General features: G+C 39.4%; 1 protein-coding gene across 25 annotated transcripts in view; it reads right to left on the reverse strand.

Moving 5' to 3' along the window:
• col13a1 (collagen, type XIII, alpha 1) overlaps window positions 1-24,743 on the reverse strand; it is a 95,050-nt gene that overhangs the window by 25,621 nt on the left and 44,686 nt on the right. For 11 of the 25 annotated variants that reach the window (XM_047602975.1, XM_047602962.1, XM_047602984.1 and 8 more), the window contains exons 4-20: window positions 22,513-22,539; window positions 19,290-19,325; window positions 17,859-17,885; window positions 13,346-13,396; window positions 12,074-12,109; window positions 11,575-11,601; window positions 11,260-11,286; window positions 10,243-10,269; window positions 10,113-10,139; window positions 9,808-9,834; window positions 8,919-8,990; window positions 7,267-7,329; window positions 6,112-6,204; window positions 5,384-5,425; window positions 5,267-5,284; window positions 1,206-1,232; window positions 677-721 (exon numbers count right to left, since the gene is read on the reverse strand). In XM_047602975.1, the coding sequence (XP_047458931.1) occupies window positions 677-721; window positions 1,206-1,232; window positions 5,267-5,284; window positions 5,384-5,425; window positions 6,112-6,204; window positions 7,267-7,329; window positions 8,919-8,990; window positions 9,808-9,834; window positions 10,113-10,139; window positions 10,243-10,269; window positions 11,260-11,286; window positions 11,575-11,601; window positions 12,074-12,109; window positions 13,346-13,396; window positions 17,859-17,885; window positions 19,290-19,325; window positions 22,513-22,539 (672 nt within the window). Of the gene's footprint in view, window positions 1-676; window positions 722-1,205; window positions 1,233-5,266; window positions 5,285-5,383; window positions 5,426-6,111; window positions 6,205-7,266; window positions 7,330-7,827; window positions 7,870-8,918; window positions 8,991-9,807; window positions 9,835-10,112; window positions 10,140-10,242; window positions 10,270-11,259; window positions 11,287-11,574; window positions 11,602-12,073; window positions 12,110-13,345; window positions 13,397-17,858; window positions 17,886-19,289; window positions 19,326-22,512; window positions 22,540-24,743 lie in introns of all 25 variants that reach the window. The other 14 variants (XM_047602987.1, XM_047602980.1, XM_047602961.1 and 11 more) reach the window with 13 other exon arrangements.

Genomic DNA, 24,743 nt, shown 5'->3' on the forward strand with positions numbered 1-24,743 from the left:
TCATCAGTTCCAAACAACTCAGTTTACAAGCTTAGTTAATACATTTTAATATGAACGAAATTACTCTGTGTGTTTCCATGGACTGTCTTTCCTTGCTGAGTCTGGTAGTAGGTGTTTCCAGGGACCTAATGTATGCCGCATGCCACTACCAAGTTCTTAAGATGATAATAACAATTTGATTTGACTACATGTCAAAGTACACTGCTGCCTGGCAGCAAGGACCAAGGTGAAAGCATTTTCCGGCATTTCCCATTTTTGTCGTTGCAGACAACAGTATCCTACAAGGCTGGATTAATCAGCTGGAAAGACACAATCCATATATCCAACGACCACTGCCTTAATATGCTCACTGAACTGTCCATTCCTTACATCAACTCACAGCAACAATATCTCAAAAAAAGAAAAAAAAAGAATAGATATAAATATGTGACATCCCACCACACAAAACATATGCATAATGTGCAAGTTACTTCTTCATTCATCTGTGCGTTTTCTTATAGCTGTTTGGAGATGCTGTAGAAAGTTTTATGGCTGCTTCTCAATGTGTCAACATTCAGTTATAGTTACTGAGTTTCAAATAGAAATATTATTGTTTCATATTATGTTTTCCTGAAATGTTCTGCTTAAAACCCCTAAAACTAAACATGAACATGAAACATAAAAATTAAAGAAATACCTTTGGGCCTTCTGGACCTGGAGGGCCGACATCTCCCCGATCACCCTGTGTAGAGATAGAAAGACAAATGTTAATTTCACACTAGTTCAAATAAAGCTGATTAACAGCAAACAGATGGTGAACACAAGCAGAGAGACAAACGATATGTTTAAACAATCTTCCCCTGTGCTGCTATAAAATCCCTTCTGTGTTACACGTCAACCTTCTTTCTTAAATACCAGCTGGATTTGAGAAAGATGTGTATATATACACTATGATAAATTATTTTACTTCTTAAAACAACAAACTGCGTGCTGAAAAAGGCAAAGCAACAAGAACTACATTCAAGGTCCTGAGAACATATGATATGTAAAAGGAACTATTACTGGGGAAATAGATTGTTCACAGTGAAAAATCTGTTTCTCGGTGGACAATGTGGGATGTGTAGTACGGCAGACTGCGTACAAGAACACATTTCTAGCCAATATAACCGCACCCTGCGTTTTGATACATGATGATAAAAATGTGTGAAATGCTGGAGGGAGCTCACCTTTTGTCCTGGTACACCAGGCTCACCCTGGAGAGATACATAACAAAATATAGTGTACTGTATATAAAGCATTATTAACAGTTTAAAATTTTGTTATATTGAGGAAGCATGTGGTAGATGGCTGACTTCAGGGCTTCAAAGTCCTGCTTTCCACTGTGATATTTCTCTGATTGTGATACTGATACTCCTCATCCTAAAAGCTATTACAGCATGAATAACTTCCTGCTGTGACTCTCATTCTGCTTTCCACAGTGAGAGGCGTTTACAGCACTCTGTATGCTCTTGTGACCTCGCAATGTACATTCCTCCTTTTAAATAATCTGTGACAATTAATGCATCACACAAAGATCTGCTTCAAAGGAAACACTGAGATGTGCAGTGTTTTTGTTATGTAGGTGGGGTTGAGCTGAACGTCACAGCAGCTAGCGGTAGCGGGGGAGCGACAGTCTGTATCTTCCCCTCCAATCACGTCGCTCCGTCTCCATCTTTCTCCATCTTTGCTTCGGCCAATCGCTGTAGCCATTGTCCAAAATTGCCGGGGCGGACCAATCGCCGCCCGCCGTCTCCATCTTTGCTCTCGGCCAATCGCCGTAGCCATTGTCCAAAATTGCGAGCCGGACCAATCGCGGTCCGACATTTCCATCTTTCCGACGGCCAATCACGACGGCGCATCTCCAAAATTCAACCGTCCGGCCTTCACGCAGTCGCAGAAGACCTCTACTGTCATTTCAAATTTACCGCCTCGAATGATTGGAAAGACGTACAACCTTCAGCTGCCTGTAACTACAAAAGGTAAATATGTGGCTAATATCATTGTATTCCGTCAGCTGTCTAGCTTGCTCGGTGTTAACTTTTCATTCATCGCAAAACGTAAACACGCTCCTTTTTAATGTTGTATTAAATAAACTAGCGGGTAGCTAGGCAGATATTAATGATATATTAAAGAGAGAAATAACTATTAAAAGAATCGACTGTGACGTCGCATCGCATGTGTAGTTCAAACGTGACCGTTTTGCTCCGACAGCAACGTACGTTACTGTAACTCCCGGTAACGTACAGTAACGCTCCATCACTGTAACGTACTGCTTATCAGTATGCCAGCATGACGTCAGAGTATGAGAGTATGTTCTTATGTACTTTTAGCATAACATTATGAATGAAATCTGTATAGTTTTCACCTCTGTTGTCACAAAAGTCTTGAATATGCACTGTTACCAGTTAATAATAAGCTACAGTAACGTTAGGCAGTAAATCTGTCTGCTGGTAACATTCACTTCTGTTGTAACCACAGTTTTCAACATGCACCGCTGCTACTGGTAGGTTACTAGTTGATAATAAGCTAGTATTCACTTCTGTTGTCATAAATATATAATATGTAGGCTACTGCTGTTAGTTTATAATTAGCTGTTTGTTTGTGTGACTGTATGCAAGTAAGAACCTACGATGTGCACAAATATCTGTGTATTAGTAAGTTACAAAAGTGTGCACATTGGTCATATTTGTGTCATGAGCAAATATTAGCTGTATTGGTATAAATATCATTTTCCTGTTAATAACAGATGGGTCCAAACAAAAAAAACAGGGCCGTGGGAGAGGAGGAGGAGATCAGGCGTTTGGCCTCTGAGGCAGGAAACAGACCAGCACCTCGGCAGAAGACGTGGCATGATCTATGTCTGAAGGTAAACCTGGACAGAGTGATATGTGTATCATATCAAATGTAAAGCTATGACGTATTTAAAGGGAACACCTTCTTATTCGCTGTCAAACATAGAGATTGAGAAATGCCCAATGCAGATGAGGGGACAGATGTCACTGTTTGGAGGTGCACAGAGCTGTAAATGTGTTTTTCATGTAAAGAAGGTATCTAAAGTCTCTTATGACGTGCTGGTGTTCAATTCTGTTGTATTACAATTTTTTTTTATCTTGTCTGTGAACCCGTAGCCTTCCAGTTCGTTCCCTGTCTCAGTGCATCCAGGAACCTCATGTACAGTGGCACAGCAGCCAGGGCCTTCACCTGGTGAGATGCTACAGCCAGGACTCTACCTGCAGGTTCACCACCACCACCACCACCAAAGGATGTCTCCTCAGCTAGTGGTGAACCTTGGCATCAGTAAGTAATGAGGATTTACTTGTGCTGATATTTACATTATTATTATTAGAATTATTATTAATATAACTCCAGTTTCCTCCCACCTCTAAAGACATTCTCGTTAGGCTGATTGGTGACTCTAAATTGACCCTCGGTGTGAGTGTGAGTGTGAATGGTTGTGTGTCTCTGCGTTAGCCCTGTGATAGACTAGAGACCTGTCCACCTGTCCAGGTTGTACCCCACCTCTCGCCCGATGCCAGCTGAGATATGCTCCAGCAACCCCCACGACCCTAGTGCAGGATTAAGTGATACAGAAGATGAGATGAGAGAAGATTATTAATATACTCAACTATAAAAAATGTCCCAGTTAAGGTCATTTTTTTCTTTTTGTCAGTTTACAAAGCCACAGTTTAGTGGCTCTCATGGTGCCATGTTAAAGCCAAACTTAAGTTTGGCTGGGAAGCATTCACTTATGTAAAGTAAAGAGAATGATACATAGATAGACTTTGATTTAATAAATACACTGGTACACTGTTATTGTTCTCATGTAGCAGTAACTATAGTGGGGCTTTCATGCATTCATTCCATGTTTAATTGATTTGGTTTTATTGACTGCTGTGCCAATAATGATAGATTCATTCATTCATTACCATCTACGGTTATCTTATATTGTGAACTGTGCCTTCATTCCCTCAGACCTCTGATGTATCCAGCCCCATCACAAGCCCCACAAAAAGAAAAGTGTCACCAGCTGGACGCACACTGTTTCTCCTGTCTCTCTTCCTCCTTCTCCTGTTCCTGTATCAAGCTTCTTCCATTCTGCCTCCACTGCTACAGCTGTAAGAACATATTCTACTACACAAGAGCTGCTCTTGAGTAGATTGTTATCATATCGATGTATTAAACTTATTATTTTAAGCATTTTCTTTTCTTTTTATTAAGTGTTATCTGCCACCTCCTCCTGTGTCTCCCCAGGAACCCCCTCTGCTCCTCTCACCTTGCCATTGCCTAAAAATGTGGGGATCGTACCTGTTTCAGCCCACAAAGCTGCTAAAGACATTTCAGCAGCCCTGTGGAAAGACCAGCGTCTTTTCAAAGACCTGAAACTGTGGTATGATCCACCAGAGTCCTCCCTCATATACCATCAGGTCCTCACTCCTGAGCGCTTCTTCCACCACGACTTTTCTCATGGAAAAAACATGGTGTGACATTCTTTGTCAATATGTATATAATGTAAATAGTTTTAAAAGAAAAAAGTCTTAATTTGCTGCTGTTCTATTTTGTTTTTTAACTTTAACACACGTGTTTGTGAGTGTGTGTGTGAAATTTGTAATAAATTTGTTACATTTCAGTGACTGTCTTCATTTTTTACTGCAAAAATGCAAACTCACTCATAGAAAACGATAAAATTGTTGCAGTACTTCATTCAGAAATATTAAAATGACTATAAAAGTACATTTAGATACATGTGATAACACTTGGTAGTAGTCTGTGTTAAAGGCCTCATGTTCCAACGGTGGAATCGAACCAGCGACCTTTGGGTCAAGAGCCTCCTATGCTTTTCTGCAGTTAAGTGTCATATTTGGTTAAATTTCTCAAATTAATAGACCAGAATATGTGTGATTTTACTTGTGATGGACAGTAGAGACACTAATAACTACAGGCTCCTTCCATCTTTTCAAAATTTCCTCTCTTTTCCTTCTTTTTCCTTCTTTTTCCTTCTTCCCCCTTCTTCCCCCTCTTCCTTCTTCTTCCCCCGCCTATCCAGACTATTGTTCCCCAGCTTCTGCACAGAGGCTGGGTTGAAAGAGTGGAAAGATCTTGACGTGATCCCTTTTCCATGTGGTTTGTTTTATTCAGGCCTGAGAGTGTTTTTCTGTGATAGCCCTAAAGTCAGCATGGGAGGCCAGTGATGCAAATCAATATTATTCAGGATTGTAAATTTGCTGGACAAGAAAATAACTTTATTTACCTTCAATCCTGGTAAAAGCTGCAAAAAGAATGTAGAAGGCACAGCAAGGTCACGGTCACACTATCAAAAATAAGATGTTTCTAGAAAAATAAAGATGGAGGAAGAACAGTTGCTTACCCTTGGGTCTTTCCCTGGCTTGCCCGGCTCCCCAGGCTTACCCTGTTTGAAAAAAGTGAAAACTCTTAGTACAGACTCTACAAACTTATTTAGAATGACGCTTTTCAATGCCATTTAAAGCTGCAAACTGTACCTTTCATTGACATAATGAGACCACAACAACAGAGTACATATAAAGACTTCCCATTTCCCACACTAAAGTATCTGTTCTAAACTGAACAGCTCCAGTGGTTGCTTGGTGGACTGGCAGTTTCAGTCTCAGGTTGCAACATGGGATTGGTGTCAGTTCTGAAATACAGAGAGCAGCATGGCACGAAAGGATTCCTGAGTGGCTTTAAAGCTAAAAGTATACTTGCATTCTGTCTTTGCATTCTTGGCATCAGACCCCCCCCCCCCCAACCACACACACTCACACAGCTACATGATTCTTCCTTGTGAAACTCACAATCCAACTCACAACTAATTTACACTTTGACTGGTCAGTGGAGTTGAGACACCAGTGAATAGAATGCTACATTTAAATCATATTCAGCATTTAAAATCAATGACCCATTGAATTAACAATTTGGAGACATGGAAAGACATGATGTACCACTGATGAAAATAAAGCTTTTGTTCTGGTAAAGAGGAGGTTAATGCCTGTCCAACTACCTCTGCATACGATGACAAACTAAGAGACACAAATGAGAAGAATGGGAACGTCTAGGCAAACTCAGACTGGGACTCACCGGTGAGCCACTGGCCCCATCTAGACCCGGGCTCCCTGGAAGTCCAGGAGGTCCTGGAGGTCCTGGGGGTCCCTGCGCTCCAGGCTCGCCCTGCTAAGAGACCGTCCATTATAACCTGTCATTCTGGGGCAAGCTCTGCCAGACTGACCATGCCAACACAACCTCACAATACACTGCAACAAATGCAACAAGGGCTGGTGGGCAGGGGAAGAGGAAGGTTAGCTAGGGAGCAAGGCGGGTGGTTTTAAGGCCTGAGCACAAAGATTCATTCTTGACCTTAGGAAATTACATCTGTTCTAAAACACTCTAAACTGAAGTTTATCTCACTGGCTCTTCTGGGCATTTGAACATATCCAATATCCATCAGGGAATGGAACTTGCAGGTGTGACATGATCAAGGGTCCTTGTGACAAGGTCAGTGCATATGAACTATCAACTAGTAATGACCTGATCTCAGTGTGTAACTTTCACTCAAACCTGGTCAATAACTCTGACCCCTTTGTTGTTGCCCTGGCACCTCACCAAGTTCCATTTGCTGAAGCGCTGGCTAGTGAAGTTCCAGAGAAAGCTAAGAAGTGCACCTTCAGTTTAGAACGTTTTCAAATAGATGTGGCTATATTGCTGTGTCTTCTCAGTGGCTACATTTGGTTAAGGAGAAGGCAGTGGGTAACAAATGACACGGGTGTATTTTTTATCTTACATTTTGGATGAGACTTACTGAACGAAGGCTAGAAGTCCTAGATTTCTCACTGATACGGACCTGTGTTGTTAATGGTATGATACAGTATGTTTGTTTCCTTTTTTCCATTTGCTCCCTCCATCTAAAACTGCAATAAATAGTAGTAATAGTTTTCATTTAGTAATGTAATGCTTTATCTAAAACTGTAGATAAAAAAACAAAAAAAAAAAAAAACATAATTGGGATTGCACAGGAGTAGAAAACTCTGCATTTTGTTTTGACTTCTCATTGCATGGACTGAAAAAGACTTTCAGCTTTGAATTTGACAAAACATTCAGAAGCAGTAGCAGCCAAAAGTCAGTTAATTACAGCATGATGGCCAAAAATAGTGGGGGGGTTTGGCAACGGATGACGGCGGCTGGAAGACACAGCAGGCAGAAAGATGGGGGCAATATAGGGGGCAGAGAGATTTGTACCTTCAGGCGTTTTAAGATTAGAGGGCTTATTGAGGGCATGTTGCGCACAGTGATGGGCAACATCTGCCAGGGGGTGTCACAAAGCACAGGTGGCCAGCGGTGAAAAAAGGTCACAGGGCAAAGGTCACCAGGATGCCAAACAGGGTAGAACCAGGAAAATTGTGGTAGAACGGGGGAGGGGAATGGAGGAAAAAGAGAAACAGTACATGATAGTGAAAAGCAAGGAAATGGGAAGTCAAACAAGAGAAAAAAAGAACACAAGGTTGAAAAAAGGAAAGACAAAAAGAGGCATCAGCACAGCAAACTATGGACCTGGAGTGGCAAAACGTATGGTTGATGTATTGTGATGCATCTTGTCTTCAGTATTCAATTTCTAGTATTCTAATACAGAGTTTATTGCAGAATATGAAGCATCCTCTATTTGGGATTCTGTCCATTAATGCCTCCATTAACAGTAAACCAGGCCCCTAGATTGCAGAAACATTGCAGGAGCAGAGGTAGGCGCCAGTCTTGCCACAAAGAGAGTACAGCAGAGTAATTACAGCGCACATCCAGACTTACTGTGGCCATCTGTCCAACACAGGGCTGTACAATACGCCGCTTCTGTTGAGATGACCAGCATGGTCAGATACAAGTTTAAGAGAGGCCAGTACAGGTAAATTCCCACCATTAGCTACAGTATATTCTTCAGGCCCACAGAACCTCCTGAATGCAACTTGCCTACTTTTTTCATATCGTACATATTTCCAAAACAACAGTTCAATGCAAAGATTGCCTTCACCCAGAAAATTGATTACAAAGCAATATCCATCTCATTACAAATCCCATATTACTTAAGCCAGGTTTGAGTTTTTTTTTTTTTTTAATTATGTCAATCCTACTAGATTACTGGAAGGTCAAAAATAGTAACAGTGCTGTTTCTATGGAAATATATACAGTTTGTTATGAGTAAAATATAAGTAGGGGTACAAATCTCGGAAAAGTAGGCAAGTCGGCTGTTTTGTTTTTACTCATTTTCAGCTACCCACCATGACTAGAAACTAGAAACAGGTTTACGTGTACAGAAATCAAGGGCTGCCAATGTCAAAGTGAAATAATTCAATCTGATTTGTGAAAATACCAAATTCATTATATATCTGAATATATTATCTAAACATAAAAAGTCAAAAAGATGAAAAGGATGTGGCGTGAGATTGCAGATGTTTTTTTTTATTTTTATCCGTCTTATTTTTTTAACTACCATTTTAATCTTCTTTCAATATTGTCAAGTCCACTTCTTGCCACAACAGGCAATGTGAAACTGTTCATTTTAAATAAAGGTTTTTGAGAGCATTTTTTTTTTCAGTTCAGTTATTTCATTTTAATATTGGCCTCCCTGCTCTTCTGTAGAATGTATAAATAATCTTAATTTCAATACGAGGAATTGTAGGTACATTATTGTCACCTATTTTAATTGTCTTTTCCAAAAGAGTCACTTAGAAATCGGTGTGCAACCAAATCAGTGAACCTCTTTTGTTACAAAATGTTTTCTCTTTGGGTGGAGAGCAGAGGGCTGAGGAGTGCCTTTGTTCAAAGGCATTGGCTCTCTTTGCGGCACGACTTGATGACACCCCCACTGATCTGTATCAGGGTCTTTGGAGGCACCCACAAACCTTCAACGTCAGTGCCTGACTGGAGCGCATGGCAGCCAGGGTTTTCAGAGGAAGATCCTGCACAAAGAGGCCCTACACACCAGGGAAGTGGTCATTTCAGTGCTGGCAATGATATGATGGCAGAACAGAACAGTCAGGATGTGATTAGCCCAGGTTGGAGAAAAGCCTAGAAACAGCTAGCTAAGCTAGGTTAACCACATCCTGACTCTCCCTCTGTATGAACTGCACAGATATTAGCAACGGGGCCCCTGAATGCTTTCACAACAGGCATTTCTTTTTTTAGCTGCTTCGTCCTGGAAGACATTCTGAAGGGACCTGAGACTCGAGGTTATGCTAAATACATCAAAGTCAAATGATTTCATCTCAGCTCAACTTATATCTGGTTCCTCTTTCTCTAAATGTCTAAATTTTATTTAGCCAAAGCATTTACTATCCAGAGATGTACGCTAACAGTCAAAAGTCTGGATAAACCTTCTCATCGGTAGGAAATGTTTAGCATGAAAAATTAACTTAATTAAGAGGAGATTTGTCGCTCTTATTCTTGGCACCCCTGCACAAAGGCTCTTATCACATCTGGCTGTTTGCCCCAGCAAGTCGCCCTGTTACCCCAGATGAAGTAGGAGTAACGGGACACTCTGCAGCACTCTGCTACCTTCCATGTGTCAAACGTATGAAGTCATTGCTCATTTACCAACTTACCAGCCCTTTTCATTCTGCTATGAAACTGTGAGAGGTCATATGAAACATTTTAAGATGGACAACAATGCAGATTCAGTTTGTGACATATTAATAACAAAGGATTATCACAGATTTGTTCAAATCTTTGTTGAATTTTAGAATAAACATGGATCTCAGTGAAACAGTAATTACTACAATAATGTTTTCTTACCCGATGTGTGTAGTCGCCACATACACCCTGGAGGGAACAGATAAAAATAAGAAATAAGAATACTACAACGAGTAGATGTGTTTTCACATTCATTTGTCCAGTTTCAACAGTTTACTCGCTGTCATTGGGAGTGCAGATCAGTTAAAAATGTTTCATTGGCCAAGTCTGGGAGAGCACCCAAATTATGTCATAGTAATCTCACTAGACTTCCTACTTCTCACATTGGCTTGAGAAGCTAAGAATTTATATCGGAAACATTTGTACTTTATGTTTAAAACTGTCAAATTATTGCCGCCATTTCTCACCTTCTCCCCTTTGGGTCCTGGTTCCCCCTATAAAGCAAAACGACACCGGTGAAGAAGAGAAGTGAGCGGATGTTTAGATGGTCGACAATAACAGTCTCAGGAATTATGTTGCGTGTCTTCAGAGACTTACTGGGAATCCTTTAGGACCACGCTGACCCTGAAAGACACCAGCACCACAGTCTTTAGTTAGTCTGATTTTAGGCACTGACTTGTGGCTTAAAGGAATATTCAGACTGAAAACAACCCTCCATCAAACTTTATGACAAATTGATAATATTGGAGAGATGCTCCCAAGCTTTTGTCAGGAAGAAGACTATCAAACACAAGCCCTTAAAAAGACCAGTAATCAACATCCAGCTTTACTTCCACAGTATCCAACTCCATTTGGACTAGTGGAAAAATGTTGTCAGAAGCTCAGCAGAGTTTGCATAGAGGCCACTCGTCCATCCCTTCCGGCCCGAAAGTTACGGCCTACATACACTGCAGAGGCTACAGAAATTCAAGTGGGTGTGATAAAAGCCAGACCAACAGTAGAATGACACATCCTGCTGCTACAACATTCATGAAAAAAGAACATTTTATCCTGCAAATCTGTACTGAAGGTGAAAGTAAAAACCTGGTAAGTGTTTACAGGATGCTCGGTAAAATTGTTTATTTTTTTTTTCATTTCCTGCTTATACGACACCCACAAATGGTATGTAGGGCAATTTTGCAATTTCATTTTAGTTAAATCTACCAAAATACTTGGTTTCTAAGAGAATCAATGTCTTCAGGTCAATAAGTTGAATGATTTAGTCCTGCATTACCTGCACTGTGATGTGTACTGTATGAAATGTAATGTTATTATGTAGAATATTCATTTTGAGGAAAAAGCTTCTCATCACTGTCAAGCCTGAAAACCAACCAGTCTAAAATACCTTTGTTTCCATTCATTTAATCAGAACTCTACTTACTGGCTCTGACTGAAAACAAGTGTATGTCTAACAGCTGCCCTCTGTTCCAACCCTTTCCCCTGCACTATACAACTTACTACCATCTGTCTACTGTGCTGCATAAATTACACCACCGCTGTGTTTTTCTTACTATAACATTATAGGCAGCTAATGTGGTCTTAACAGCATAATGGGAAAATTAAAGGAATGCTTACCATGTCTCCCTTCAGTCCATTCTGCCCCTGTGTGAACATTAAACCGGTGAGGGCAGGCTGTAAAATAACTTAATAACACATGAAAGATAACCTCCACTTAAGGTCCTGGAAATAACTTCTTTGAAATATACACAGCTTTCTTTTTATCCATCTTTCTATCGTATCTCATTATAACAGAAATTCAACATTTTATTCTTATACTAATGTCCAAAAATATTCATAGTTTATTTATGCTCGTTATCATTACAGGGTGCAGTGAAGGAAAACTCAATTATTCTGTTATTTCAGTCTTTGACAGAAGCTGGAGAGACTCACAGGCTTGCCATCCAACCCTATAGGACCCTGGAATAAAAACAAAAGAGAGGAAGTTGTTGGAGTTCATAAAGAGATCAGCAGTTGAATGACTAAATATGTAAAAGTGATGTCATGCAAATGGTTGCGAAGAGCCCTGAACCTTCACACTCTGTATCATGTAGGCCAAACAAACAAACTATGTAATGGGTGTTAAGTAACAAAAAAATAATAATAACTCTCCGCTAAAGTGTTTAAAATCTCAAGACATGACCATCGATGACGCTGTAACTTTGTTTTGTTATTCTGTAAAGATAATGAGCCTCAGTGACCTGACCTTTGATCTTTGGCTATGGGTACAGTATTTGATCAGGGCTTCTCTGGAGTCGCGTGGCTACTTACAATAATAAGGCTACAACAATGCTTTAAATTCTTTCGCTATTGAAATAGAAATCCATATCTCCAGCTGTTATATGAATCCTAAAAGGATCATCTACATCAAGCAGTGTGCGTCATTACTTACTGGAAAGCCTGGAAATCCTCTTGTACCAGGTTGTCCCTAAAGAGAGACAGAAAGAGAAAAACTAAACTCAAAAATAAGGTCCAAGATGGTAGACAGTTTTGTCCATCTGTCGCTCTGCTGCACTATATTTGGTAAGTGCTGAAATTGATTTTAATGCACAGAGGGAAAACATTAAGTATGGGAAGGAAGAAATCAAGTGCTGAAATGGAACACTGAAAAAAGAAAAAACTCTAATATAATAAAGATGGAGACAAGGCAAATGAGTTTAATCAATTCACTACATATCAATAACAATTAGCATTAATCTCAGGTGCTGGTCTAATAAAATGGTGTAAGACATTTAATGACTCCAGGAAAACAAGAAAAAGAAATCTAAAGATGTAGGAGGAAAGATAGTGAAGGGACAAGTGAAAACAACCAATGAAACATCACTTGGCTTGCTTAAACTGTAATTTCCTAAACTTCTCTGCATCTCTTGAATTAACTTTGTTAAGCTCCATCTATTGTTGTAACTTGTCAAATTACAGTAGCTTTTAAGTGTCTTTGACTGATTCTGCCACTTTTATGACTTGACTCCTACTGTGCAAAGCTTCCCCTGACATCTGCTATTCATTAGAAAAGCGTATTACTATCCAGGAAGAGTGGGCACACACAAGCACAGACTGTAGTAACTAAGAATTAGAAAAACAGATGTGTGCTCCTCTTAAGATGGTGTGACAATTGTTATTTTTAAAAGGAGTATTATGAAATCTATAAAGCCACACTGACTAAAAAGAAAAAAATATTTTTCAATCCAAGAATTGGTTCTGGGTCATATAAAGAGAAAGCTTCAAGGCCTCTGTCTGACTAACACTGAGCCCAGTTAGGTCACAAGTCACTTTCTGGCTTCCTGATAAAAACATGCATGACTAATGATCACATTTAGGGCCAAATCTCAGTTCCTGTCTTCTTGAACAATGCTGCTGTTTCCATACAGTCTGTAATTATATAGCATTATTCTACCATTTGAGGTCCATTCACCCAGTCGTGGATAAAGACAGCTTGGCTGTGCTTATACAAACCTGAGCCAGCACCAAAAGCCTCTGAAAACACATCTCTCTCCAGTTGTCTAGTTTAATCAACAGACCTGAAAAGTCTCTTGGTGTCTACAAAGGTGTTGTGTCAAGCTCACAGCGTCTAAAGTGCTAGTCATTAAAAACGCTTGGCATGTCGTCAATCCACCATAATTCGATATGAGGTTTATGAGGTGTAGGGAGAGATGAACACACTTACAGGAGGTCCTCTTGGTCCAATGATGGACAGGCCTGGTTCGCCTGGTGCTCCCTACGGACAGATACAGAGACAAAACATATCTTAAAGAAGGTGATGAGGTGATGCCTTGCTTCTTCTGTTTCCTCTTGAGCAGGAGTGTCAACCTCATTTTAGTCCGGGGGCCATATACAGCCCAATTGGATCTCAAGGGGGGCAGACCAGTAATGTATTAGCGATAGTCTACAAATAATGACACATTTCCCTTTGTTTTGTGTAAAGAAGTACATTATGAAAATATTCAAGTTTAATGGACTATTATTTTGCAAAACTTTTTTATGAACAACCTGAAATGTCTCAACTAATAACGAGCGCAGTTTCGACACATTGTTGCCATCTGCTGTTATGTCCATAACTCTTATTAACTCACTCTAAAACAGTGTGACAACCAGTGGACAAATTAAGACTAGCAGTTACTTCCACAGCTAAAGCTCAAACAGCTGTCCTGTGATAGACTGGCCATCTCTACAGGGTGTACCCGTCCTCTCGCCCAGCGACATCTGAGCACCCCCCACAAGGCTCTCAAAGAAAAAGCAGTCATGAAATGAATGAATTATAGAGTTACTTTTACTGAAAAACTGACATTAATGTCTGCTATGTAATTTTCTCACTTTGCAAATTGACTCTGCAGACCAGATTGGACCCTCTAGTGGGTCAGTTTGGCCCCCTGCTCAAGGAGATATTTTCAGAGAAATTCAGTGCATTGATGAACCTTAGTGGTAAAAAGCCACAGCAGGAACAAATACATCTACTTGTCTCAGACATACATACAATGTCTCAGTGCACACAGACATGTAAAGCCAGTGCGAAAGTGCTCTGGAGCATTGGAAGATAAATTACTATTTGTATGGTTAGTAGGCAAAAAGCTGTAGCTAGTGAGCTAACTGCTAACATGCTAGCCAGCCATGCCATTCTGTCACAGTGGATTTCACACTAGCTGACATCTGTCAATGAACGATTAAGATAACATGGCTGCTTGCAAAACGGTGAGTGGAAACATCCAATGATTTACCCATCAAAGTCACGAGGAGTGCTACTCAGGATGTGAAACTGTTGTACAATGTTTTCTGAGGCTTCATAGTCTAACAACAATAACTTAAGATCCTACAGGGATCATATTAGACCTTAAGAGTTCTACAGTGTGGCCCGTGCTAACTGCCAGCTACAGGCAGTCGAAGGAAATGCTTTTGCTGTTAGTATTTTCTTAGAGATGCATTATGGGTAATGTAGGAGATTATACAACACAGTAGACAAAAAGTAAACTCTTCCACACGTATCCCTTACAAGTCCTCAAACGTTATGAAAACACATTAGGAACGGATTCATTCAGTCCCATTCTGTGAGGTTATGCCTCAGTATTAAGGGACATAGTTAACAGTTCATCTGTTGTGAATACTCAAAAACATCTCAAAATGTCTTGTTAATGTTCAGATTTCATTTTGTATTACTTTCTTTTCTGTTGTACATTTAAGGGAATATCGATAAAAATGGTTTGGGGAATGTTCATGCACAACACATGAAAAGAAACCTCACAGACACCACAACTTGTGTTTCTGTGCACAGGAATTTATTCATTTAACATTCTTTAACCAGATAAACAGTTGTTAAAATGCTTGTAAACAACAGGCCATTAGTTGGCAAAATACACATTTATGGGGTCATGCTTTGGATAATCACAGAGACACCACGCCTGAGCACGAGTATTCAAATGGTTTAACCTGCATACTGCATACAGACAACTCAGCTCAACTGACTAGTCAGTGTAATTCAGAATGAAGCACTTGATTTGCATGTTTACATGGAATAGGATGATTTTCTGTTTGTCAGAATTTGCCATCCAGTGCACCACATTCATAAACACATCTGGAGAATTTTCTGTTGTGAGATGTGAACTTGCAGTGCAGCGGAAACATGATTTGGTCAAATCGACTCTCCGTTTACTTTGCCAAACCTTATCCACATGTAATTTGTGGTTTAAACAGAACTTTGCTGTCAAATGTCAAGATGGCATACCGCCTACCATAAATCTGATGGTCCCAGTCATCCTCCAAAGACGAAGGTGATTTTAAGTTTTTCAAGTCTACTTTTGGAGTCAGGTATTTGCTTGCACACACTTAGTTTGCCTTAGCAGACATATCACTCTGGTCAGAGGTTTCAGTTACTCCCTTGTTTTTTTTTACAGCTTTAGTAGATCAGACAAGTGAAGCTCTACAGATACACTCATGCATAGATTGGATTACTTTGGTTGTGAGAGGTCAAGGTAACAAGGTGAAGCTTACATCTCAAATAAAACCAAGACCCACATAGAAAACATAAAGCCAAATACTGTAGAAAAACAAGCAGTCAAAAATATGCATATCAAGTTTCCCTTGTTAATGAAAATTTCTCAATCCCACAAAGACCAATGTCCTTCCGTTGCTTTTTTTTTTGTAAAACCAATTAAGCACTTTACAGTATCTCTGCTCTTTCTCTCAGCCTGGGCCAGTGTGCCAGCTGCTGGCCCCACACACCCTCCCACAAAACCACGGAAGCTGTTTGTTTGAAGAGTGCAGTGATCTGGAAAAGGTTTTTACTTATTCTCTTTTTTTAGTGTCTTCCCCACTATTCCATTCCCAGGGATGATGCTTCCCTCTAATGGACAGCAAAGTCTGCTGTGTGTAATTACCGTATTCCTTCATGCTGTCTTTCTGGCAGCCACAGATCCTGAACACATCCTATTACGACATATTCCCTGCCTAGAAATAAGAAGGTAGCCAATAGAATATACTTGATACAGATCTGTTGAGCAATCCAAAAATCAAATACAGTGGAGCAAACTCCATTGTCTGCTTCTCTGCTTACAGCCTTGGTGGTCAATTTTTCTGTTCTCTCACAAGTCAGTCTGAAGTCAATAATGTGTTGTGATGATTACTTTTGCAAATGTGGACAGTCAGTTTTTAAGAGGATTCAAATTCAGCGGACTGTGTTTACGACACGCTGACCCAAACATGTTGTTGATATTATTTCAGCAAAACCCTTTGAATGAATTAATGACTTGAGAGCTTTTTATGAGACTCTGCTGTCCCTGTAGATATAAGGTTACTTATGCAAGATTTACAATATTCTTGTTAAACCAATTTATTTGTGCCATGTACTTCATTTAAAGGCAAAAGACATTCATCGTTCTCATCTCACGTCATGACAACCCGCAACATAACGTTTTGTCTTTACAATAAAACAGAACAAAGTTAATGCTAAGAAGAAATGTGTATCCCACTGTGGACACTGTAAGTGATAAGAACACTTTAATGGTCATAGTATTCAGTTTTGAAGATTCCTTGGCCGTGTTCCCATACGTTCTTGTCTATTAATCCCGGTTTGTGTGGCTTGATTTAGTCCTCTTTTGGATTACTATTTTTTTTTTATTATCTGTTATGCACTTTCTCACCATTGCAGCGCCCTTTTGTTATCTCTGTGACTAATAAATGATAATTTATCCCCTAGTGTGTTTTGTATTTGGGACGTCCCCTGCCTTTTGCCTTTTCTTATAAAATTGCCCAGTTTCAGTGCTCAGAGCACGTACAAAACAAAGAATTCTTAAACTGACAGCAACAAGTCCTCAGAATAGCTTTAGGTTATGGATTTCTTAAATAAAAGAATGATGTTACTTGCACCTTTAGGTTTCACCAGTGTGCAACTTTGAGTTTAATGCAATCCCTACATTTTCATTGAACTTATATTTAACCTTAAGCAAACTTAAGAAGAACTCATATAGATTTACAATACACTGATGTGATCATTATGATTTTATTGTTCCTTTAAAGCTGACACTGGCAGCTTTACTGGATTTTTACCATCTCTTACACACTCTTGTGACTCTCAAAGCCAATTGAGAGGTATTGGAGCCTCCAGTAAAATTTGTCTTTCAGACCTCAAGGCCAGTATCACTGGTTGTTTTTTCTCTCTCAGCTGACAGCTCATATTTATGATACTGTCATTTCAGTGTGACAGAAAGCAATATTTAACCAAGCAAACGCCCAGGAACATGTATTTAGCACAATCTATAAGTCTACAACCATAACATGTACTCTGTTGTGGCCTCTATGTATGCGTCCGCTTTCTTTGGGGAGTCTTAAATTAGAACTTTCAGACACTTATGTGACAAATTGTTACTATTGTATTTCACAGTCTAAAGAGTTGAGGTAATCTAACCCAGGTGGGAAACCATTTACAGAATGTGACCCTTATGGTGTTTAAAAATACAGATCCGAGACCTACCTATAAATCACATGCTACAAGTGCACACAATACAGTACACAGCTCTGCACTTTTGTCCACTAAAACCACACTACTGGTGTAAGATCACCACTGATGACTGAAGCAACAAAGGACACCAGAAGAGTACCAGCATGCTTTTAACTGGTACAGAATAACTACATTTTGTTTTTTCATTTTTTTCCATTTGTTTCTGCTATGTGGCACATGTTCCTAAACTTACCTTCTCCCCTGCGTGTCCCTTTAAGCCCTGGGATCAGTCACAGCAGACACAGTGACATGCAAATAGGTGTGAAGGGAAGGGAGAGACACAAGAGAGAGAGGAACCAGAGTTAGAGATCAGGAGAGGGTTTGGGGCATGCAGCATCCTCAGGACTAGTGAGGGTGATGATGGTGAAAGAGCTAAGCACCAAGATGGAAGTTTTAACACTTGCATTTAACACTTACAACACTGTTTGTTATTGTATTGATCCAAACGTTGAGATCAGCTAAGCCACTCACATAGCTAACGAGAAACACAAAAGAACTAGTCATGGCTTTTAAATCAAGTTTGATTTGTGATTGATTGATTTTTCACGCTAATGGTGGTTAAAAATGTTAAGTTACGTTTCCATTTCAGTAATTACCACGTGGATGCAGAAACACTCAGTTGAATCTTATGCACAATAGAGGCTATCTATCTATAGCACCTGTATTATGTATTATCACCTGTATATGTTCTATACATATCAACTACCAATGCAATAATGTCTCAGTCAATATTATCAAGCATCAGGAGGATGAAGTGTTGTGAAGTGTTTCAAATCAGGGTCAAATGAAAAGATCACTAAAGAAATAACAGCACAGCGTAAATAATCATTGTTCACAATTAAGAATTAAATTGATAACATTCTGTATAGCCACTTTATAAATGTTAAGTCAATTTAAAGTCATCACTAATTTAATTGATCATTTTAAAAATGTGTCAGTTTAAAAGTGAAACGCGGCTTTTGTACCTAGACAAGTGAAAGGCATATTGGACAGCTAATTCTTCACATCAGTTCCCATGTGTGCATCAAGTGCAATGCTAGAGATTAGAGGAGGGACTGTCTAAAGCTAATGCTCAGGTGCAAACGTTACCATGATATGACAAAGACATGCAAAAGAAGAATTATTTTGTCTTTAGACAAATGTCTAATACATTTTGTACGACCAGGTCACCTTCAAAGACTACTGAGACCTGAAGGGTTGTAGTGTGAAGAAGAGCCAAGAGTTAATAGATACCTGAATAGATGTACAGTAAGTGCACCATCAAGACGGAAGCAAAAACAAAAAAACTTATCCTGACATTGCTTACCGATACAGCCATTTCACTTAAAGTCAGACACAAAGAATCAAGTACTGTAGACCTTTGATATACTAGACATTAGATTATGTTGTTTCTAATTCACCGCATACTATTTCAACACTGAAAAACACTGACCTGTATTAAGGTCATATGTGCTGTCACACATATAAGGGGAGCTGTGTATAATGAAACACTTTTAATAATACTGCTGTATTCAAGTATACATAACATTGTATACTGTGAAGAGCATCTGTAGTACTGCCCACAGTTGTAATGGCGCTTGAAAAAAGCACCAGTGCACTTGACACATAAACCCAAGTCACTCACCATTCTCCCAGGAATTCCCATACTTCCTTTGTCACCCTATTGACCAATGCAAATTCAGAAGGGACAGGGGTCAATAAGACAGTCACGCTGATTATTAAAATTTCAAAGTTCAAAGTGTTACACCAAGCTAGTCTTGCCTAATTAAACCGGATATCATTGTTATATCATGTTTAGGAGTTGTTGTTACTTATGAGTAACACAGATTTGTTAGCACTGTTAGAATCCATCATTCAACCTAACAGGTGATACAACTGGCAAAGAACGATGCAAATACAGGATGTACAGACTTTATAAATGTCCTAACGCCATGGTGTCCCCTTAAGTGCGTCAATCATTTGTGTTGTTAGTCAGATTAGTTATTTCATTGTGCCATGTCTCAAAGTGAGACCAGAGAGAAGCATACTGTGGAACTGTGATAGAAAACTACTTTGAGGCAGCCGTGCACAACCTCCTCCAGCCTCCAAGACTACTGATGGAAATTTGAAATAAGGTGGAAAATAATACATTAACATTAATGCATTTGAGGCAAGTGGTTAGTGACCCCTATGCCATAGTTTTATGAACACTTCTCCATGCTGCATCTCCTTTTATGCTGTTTCAGATAAGTATAAAATTTGTGTTATGTCAGAAAAAGACTTTATTTCTCAAGTCTACAACTGCACCACCTGTTGCACTCAGCCTCATTGTCTGAGGAGCAGGTGTCCTGTGATGACAGCTTGTAAAAACCTCCTGGTTCGGGAGGCCATGAAAACAAAGGGAGTAACAGGGTGCTGGGTGGTTAGATGGTAAGGGCAGGTGTAACTGTGGATCAGGTCTCCTCACAAAAAGTCAAAAAGCTCATCTGTGCTTTGAAGTACTATTACAAGTGTTTCCTGGAAATGCTTGTACTTGTTTAGTGACACTTGTGATCAAGTGTCAGTAAGCGAAACAGATATTGGCCTATAATTCTTCATCAGCAGCAAAAAGATCAACTGTCAAGTCAGATAGTGGAATGATTCAAGTTGATGTCTGGGAGAAATGTGAGTGTTCTGGTGTTACTCAGTGAATGTCACTGAATACATCTCCTCATCAGTGTGACCGAACATAGAGTTCCTGTCTATCTCATTTTAATCAAACTGCAAGCTTCCTGTCTTTTGCGTGGGCTGTCTGAACATAGATTCAGCTATTTTGAGTCCTTGTACATCAGACGGTGTTGTATCGCTATCATTAGTTTGTCTTGAAATACTATCAGGACATAGCTGGGCTATTTTAAAGACCTGCCCAAGGTCCTGATTTATACTATATATATATGTATAAGCACGCAAAACTGGGGCCTTTACATAGCACTTTGTGTGATTATTTGCTGTAACCACAACATGCAACCTTTTCTTGTGCAGCAGGGCTGAAAAACCATGAGATAAGTATTTTATAACATTTAATTCTATTCCTGCTTTGCTCTGGTGCCTAAGTCTACTTTACCTTGGAAGTCTACCAAAGACTCTCAAAAAGTTGTGAGGCTCAGAAAAAATGCCCCATAAGGACAATGTTGCCCCCCCTCACCACACATACACACACACACACAGAGAGACACACACACACTCACTCACTACTGGGATGGCTGCTGTTTTCAAGTAATCATTCAACCACATTGGATAGTTTGGCAGCAGAGCAAATGAATTCAGAGAATGTTTTTTTTTCTATCCAACCATCATTTCAATGATGTTACAGTACAAAGTTGTACTATGAAATTACCATATTCTATAGAAAACTCTACACCCTTACTTTCAATTGTTAAAAATTCTCTTTCAAAAGTTCCCATCCTATCACCCTAATGCAGTCAGTATTGGTCATGGTTTAATTTCATGGCTTTAATCAATCAGTCAGTCTCAATAAATCCCAACTTTGCCTTTTGTTTTTCTTTTTCTCTTACCCAAATTGGGATTTTCATGGATTTTGGGTGTAGGGTCAGATAGTAAATGGCCACCTATCATCATGATACGAAGATAAGTTTCGACACACTGAGACATATTGGTGGGTCGGCACAGGGGGCAGCAGAGGGTCAGCAGATAAATAGTAATGGAAATGAAAAAGAAGCAGATTTGATCAGAGCGCTTACATAAGCACTGCAACCAAACGGCCATAGCACAATCCAGTGGACAGCTCGTGGTATTATGAATGGACACTGTTAAAGTTTGGAAGCTTTAAGCACTCTAAGTTTCACTGCAGTACTGAAATCCCTGATGTTTCTGATCTGAAGTAATCAAACAAGATATAAACTAATTTCAGTTCCATGTTAAATGTCTTTAGCTTTGATGCTAAATTGCAGAGAGTTCAAGTTCAATTCAACTTTGGTTGCTTAATCACATCCCTACACAGTTCAGACAGCGTCATAATGAATTTACATCAGCTAATATGTTTTGTAGTTTTTCAGTAGTCTAAATGTGGTGAAAACCCTTCCCAGGTTGTGTAACATGTTGACACAAGTGTCAATTACAGATTCACAAGTCAGTTGCTGCAAAGATACTGTGAGGGAAGCAACTTTTAAATGTTAGTTTGTGATGGTATGAGATTACTCTGAATGAATTTGAAGGCATCAAGCCGAAATGAGCTTCATAACCCCCCTTAGTCTTTTCTTTTGTGGTAGTAAATTTATTTTTGTTAAACATACTGGTGCATGTACCCCTTTCAAAAACAGGCAATACAGACCTTTAAGGCTGATTTCATGTGGTCATTGTGCTGTAACTTTAGAGTTAAATTACCATTTTATTTTTTGAAATGAACCAACTACAAACCAGTGGGCTCACAGAATGCCTGACGCTTTAACACCTCTGAGTTTGGGTGTCTGGTGGGAAGTCACATGGTTTGTAATCCAACTCTGGGGAATCTAATAGCTATTTTTACTGGAAAACAGGGAATGAAGCAAGTTATACTGCAAGCTCCACAGGCCAAAAGTAGGGTACAGCACTTCTGCACCATAAAACAGCTTTTGATCATTGAACGTTGCATAGCCTCACTTTGATCAATGCAGCAATATGCTATAAATAGATGGAATTTCTGATTGGAGACTGGGTTGCTTAAAGTACACTGAATTAAAGCCTAAGATATGGCTATAGCTATCACTGGATGCAAAGACTACTATTTATTTGAATGCAGGCAGAGAGATCAATACTGCAGTGTTCACTATGTACACATGCAAATACTGCAGGTATAGACACACAAGGGCACAAGTTAAAAAGAAAGTTACCGGAAAGCCCGCTCGTCCAGGAGGACCCTGAAAAGGGGGTGAGAGAAAATTGGTACAAAAAAGGAAAGAGTAAATTTTACAGATTAAGTTCACATAATGCAAGATACCGACACAGAACCAGGCCAGAATAAAATAAACTGGAGATACCCAAGGTGGTTACAACCATTTTCAGCATACAGAATGTTCCCTGCTAATGCAGTAACATGCCTTTTAAAAAACAGACATTCAGCAACTCCTTACAAAAAACAGCTTTCAACACAAAGACCCGTGCAAAGGTTGTTTTTCATGCTGAAAGTCTTTGTGTCTACGCACAACTAAAGCTCCTAACTGACTTAACTGACCTCACCCTCCTTGTATAACTTAATGCGGATATGACAACATATCATCATGGGGGCTTCCATCAAAAACAAATCCCAAAGAGTTACAAACACAATGACTTTCACTAATGAGTAGGTTCTAAGAACAAGAAGGAGTGCATTGCCAAAAGTCTAGTGTGTTTTGTTTTTCGTAGAGAGAGCGGAACTCCAGTCAGTGCCCCTTATATGAGCACTAAAGGACACAATGCTAATAAGTCAAAACAGGAACTCTTAACGTTTTCCCTGAACCTGCTGAGGCACTAACACTTCAACAAAGAGATGTTCTTGAATTCTGGTATGTCACCAATATGACCCATGAGGGCTTCCTCTCAGATCTGTAATCCTGGCTAGAAGAACATTCGTCTAAGTTTACAGAACAGCAGTCGTAGTGTGATCAAAGATTCTCAAATCACATTTTGAGATGCTTAGACGCGTTTTAACAAGAACTACACTTCCAAGATTTGCAAGAGTTTTTGTTACGATCATTAAACACAATTTCATTGTAAAAAATTCCACAACATTCAAATATATCGTATATATGAGGAGTGGTCGTCATTGATTTTAGTTTCTAAATCTTTATTTGAGGAAGGCTTACCATATATTAGAAAGGGTCAAGATTCAAGTTTTGCTTGATCTGTTAAATAACATATGAAGTTATGAAACACACATTTTTAGGCCTTTCTAATGCTGTTCGGGTTTTGAGCCCTATGGAGGCCATGAGCTGAAACGCGTTATTTAAAAAAGCTGTTCCATATACTCCAAGTGTTGCTGGAGTCTTAACCTTTTCATATTCCTTTCCTCCTCCAGGCACCTTGGTAGTAATTGACGCTGTGGTTGAAATACAGTCTTTCTAATTTCCCTGTTGTCCAATTAATGCAAACTCAGCACTTCATTCACACACACCTGCTGTCTTGATGAATTCAGTTTAATGTCAGCAAGATTGGAAAAGGAAGAGTCATTTCAGGCACTGAACTATGAAAATGTATGAGTAATGATTAATAATGTGCCAGATTTACTGATTTTTATGTGAAATGTGAAATGAAATGGAATTACTATTGTAAAGCATAATTGTGTTAAAATGAGTCCAGGGTATGACTGTGTTGGTGTAATAATTTACACTATATCATTAAATAGATTTTAAAAGTAAATCTTTTAAAAGTAAAGAAAAAAAAAACAGATGCAATCTGTGAATTGTGTACCACTTTCTAATGCAGTAGGGGCTATATTAAATGTCACAATATATTGCACAAATATATTATGACAGACTTTGTCTTTTCCAATGGCTAATTTGTCTAATTTGTACATGTGATAGAAACTAACTTGCACTTTGTGGGTCATGAAGGGGCAAAGCTAGGTACTGAGCATGTACAAGCTGTACATAGGTGCCTACCCATCAGGCACCGGGTCTCCAGGGTCACACTGCAAGGGGAAGGGGTCGCAAAATGCCGGAAGGAACCCTTCACCTAAATTACGCAGTAACCCTCCACATGTGGCTCCCATTTGGTAATGTGAATGAATAGGAAGGCAGGGAGGGGGTAGTGAAGGAAGGTATGTTTTGGCCTTTGTACATGGGCTGTATAGTCTAATAAGAAGTCATTTGGGATGTAAGGGGGACAAGTTTGTTTTACTCCGTTCTTACTTATACAATTTCAGCCAGACACTGACTACTGTTACCTTGTGACTGAACTTGGACACACAGACCAAAGAGTTTAGCAACAAATCACCGGTGAATGGACTACCAAATTTCATTTAGATAGATAATAGATAATAGATAATTCTCAAATGGAGTTCATTAATAGTGTATCTGCATTTTGAGCTTTTAACTGACAGCTTGAATGAGACCCCTATACTACCCTGTTTAGCATCAGCAGAGTG

This window comes from Mugil cephalus, chromosome 13 (assembly GCF_022458985.1).
Source record: "Mugil cephalus isolate CIBA_MC_2020 chromosome 13, CIBA_Mcephalus_1.1, whole genome shotgun sequence".
NCBI lineage: Eukaryota > Metazoa > Chordata > Actinopteri > Mugiliformes > Mugilidae > Mugil > Mugil cephalus.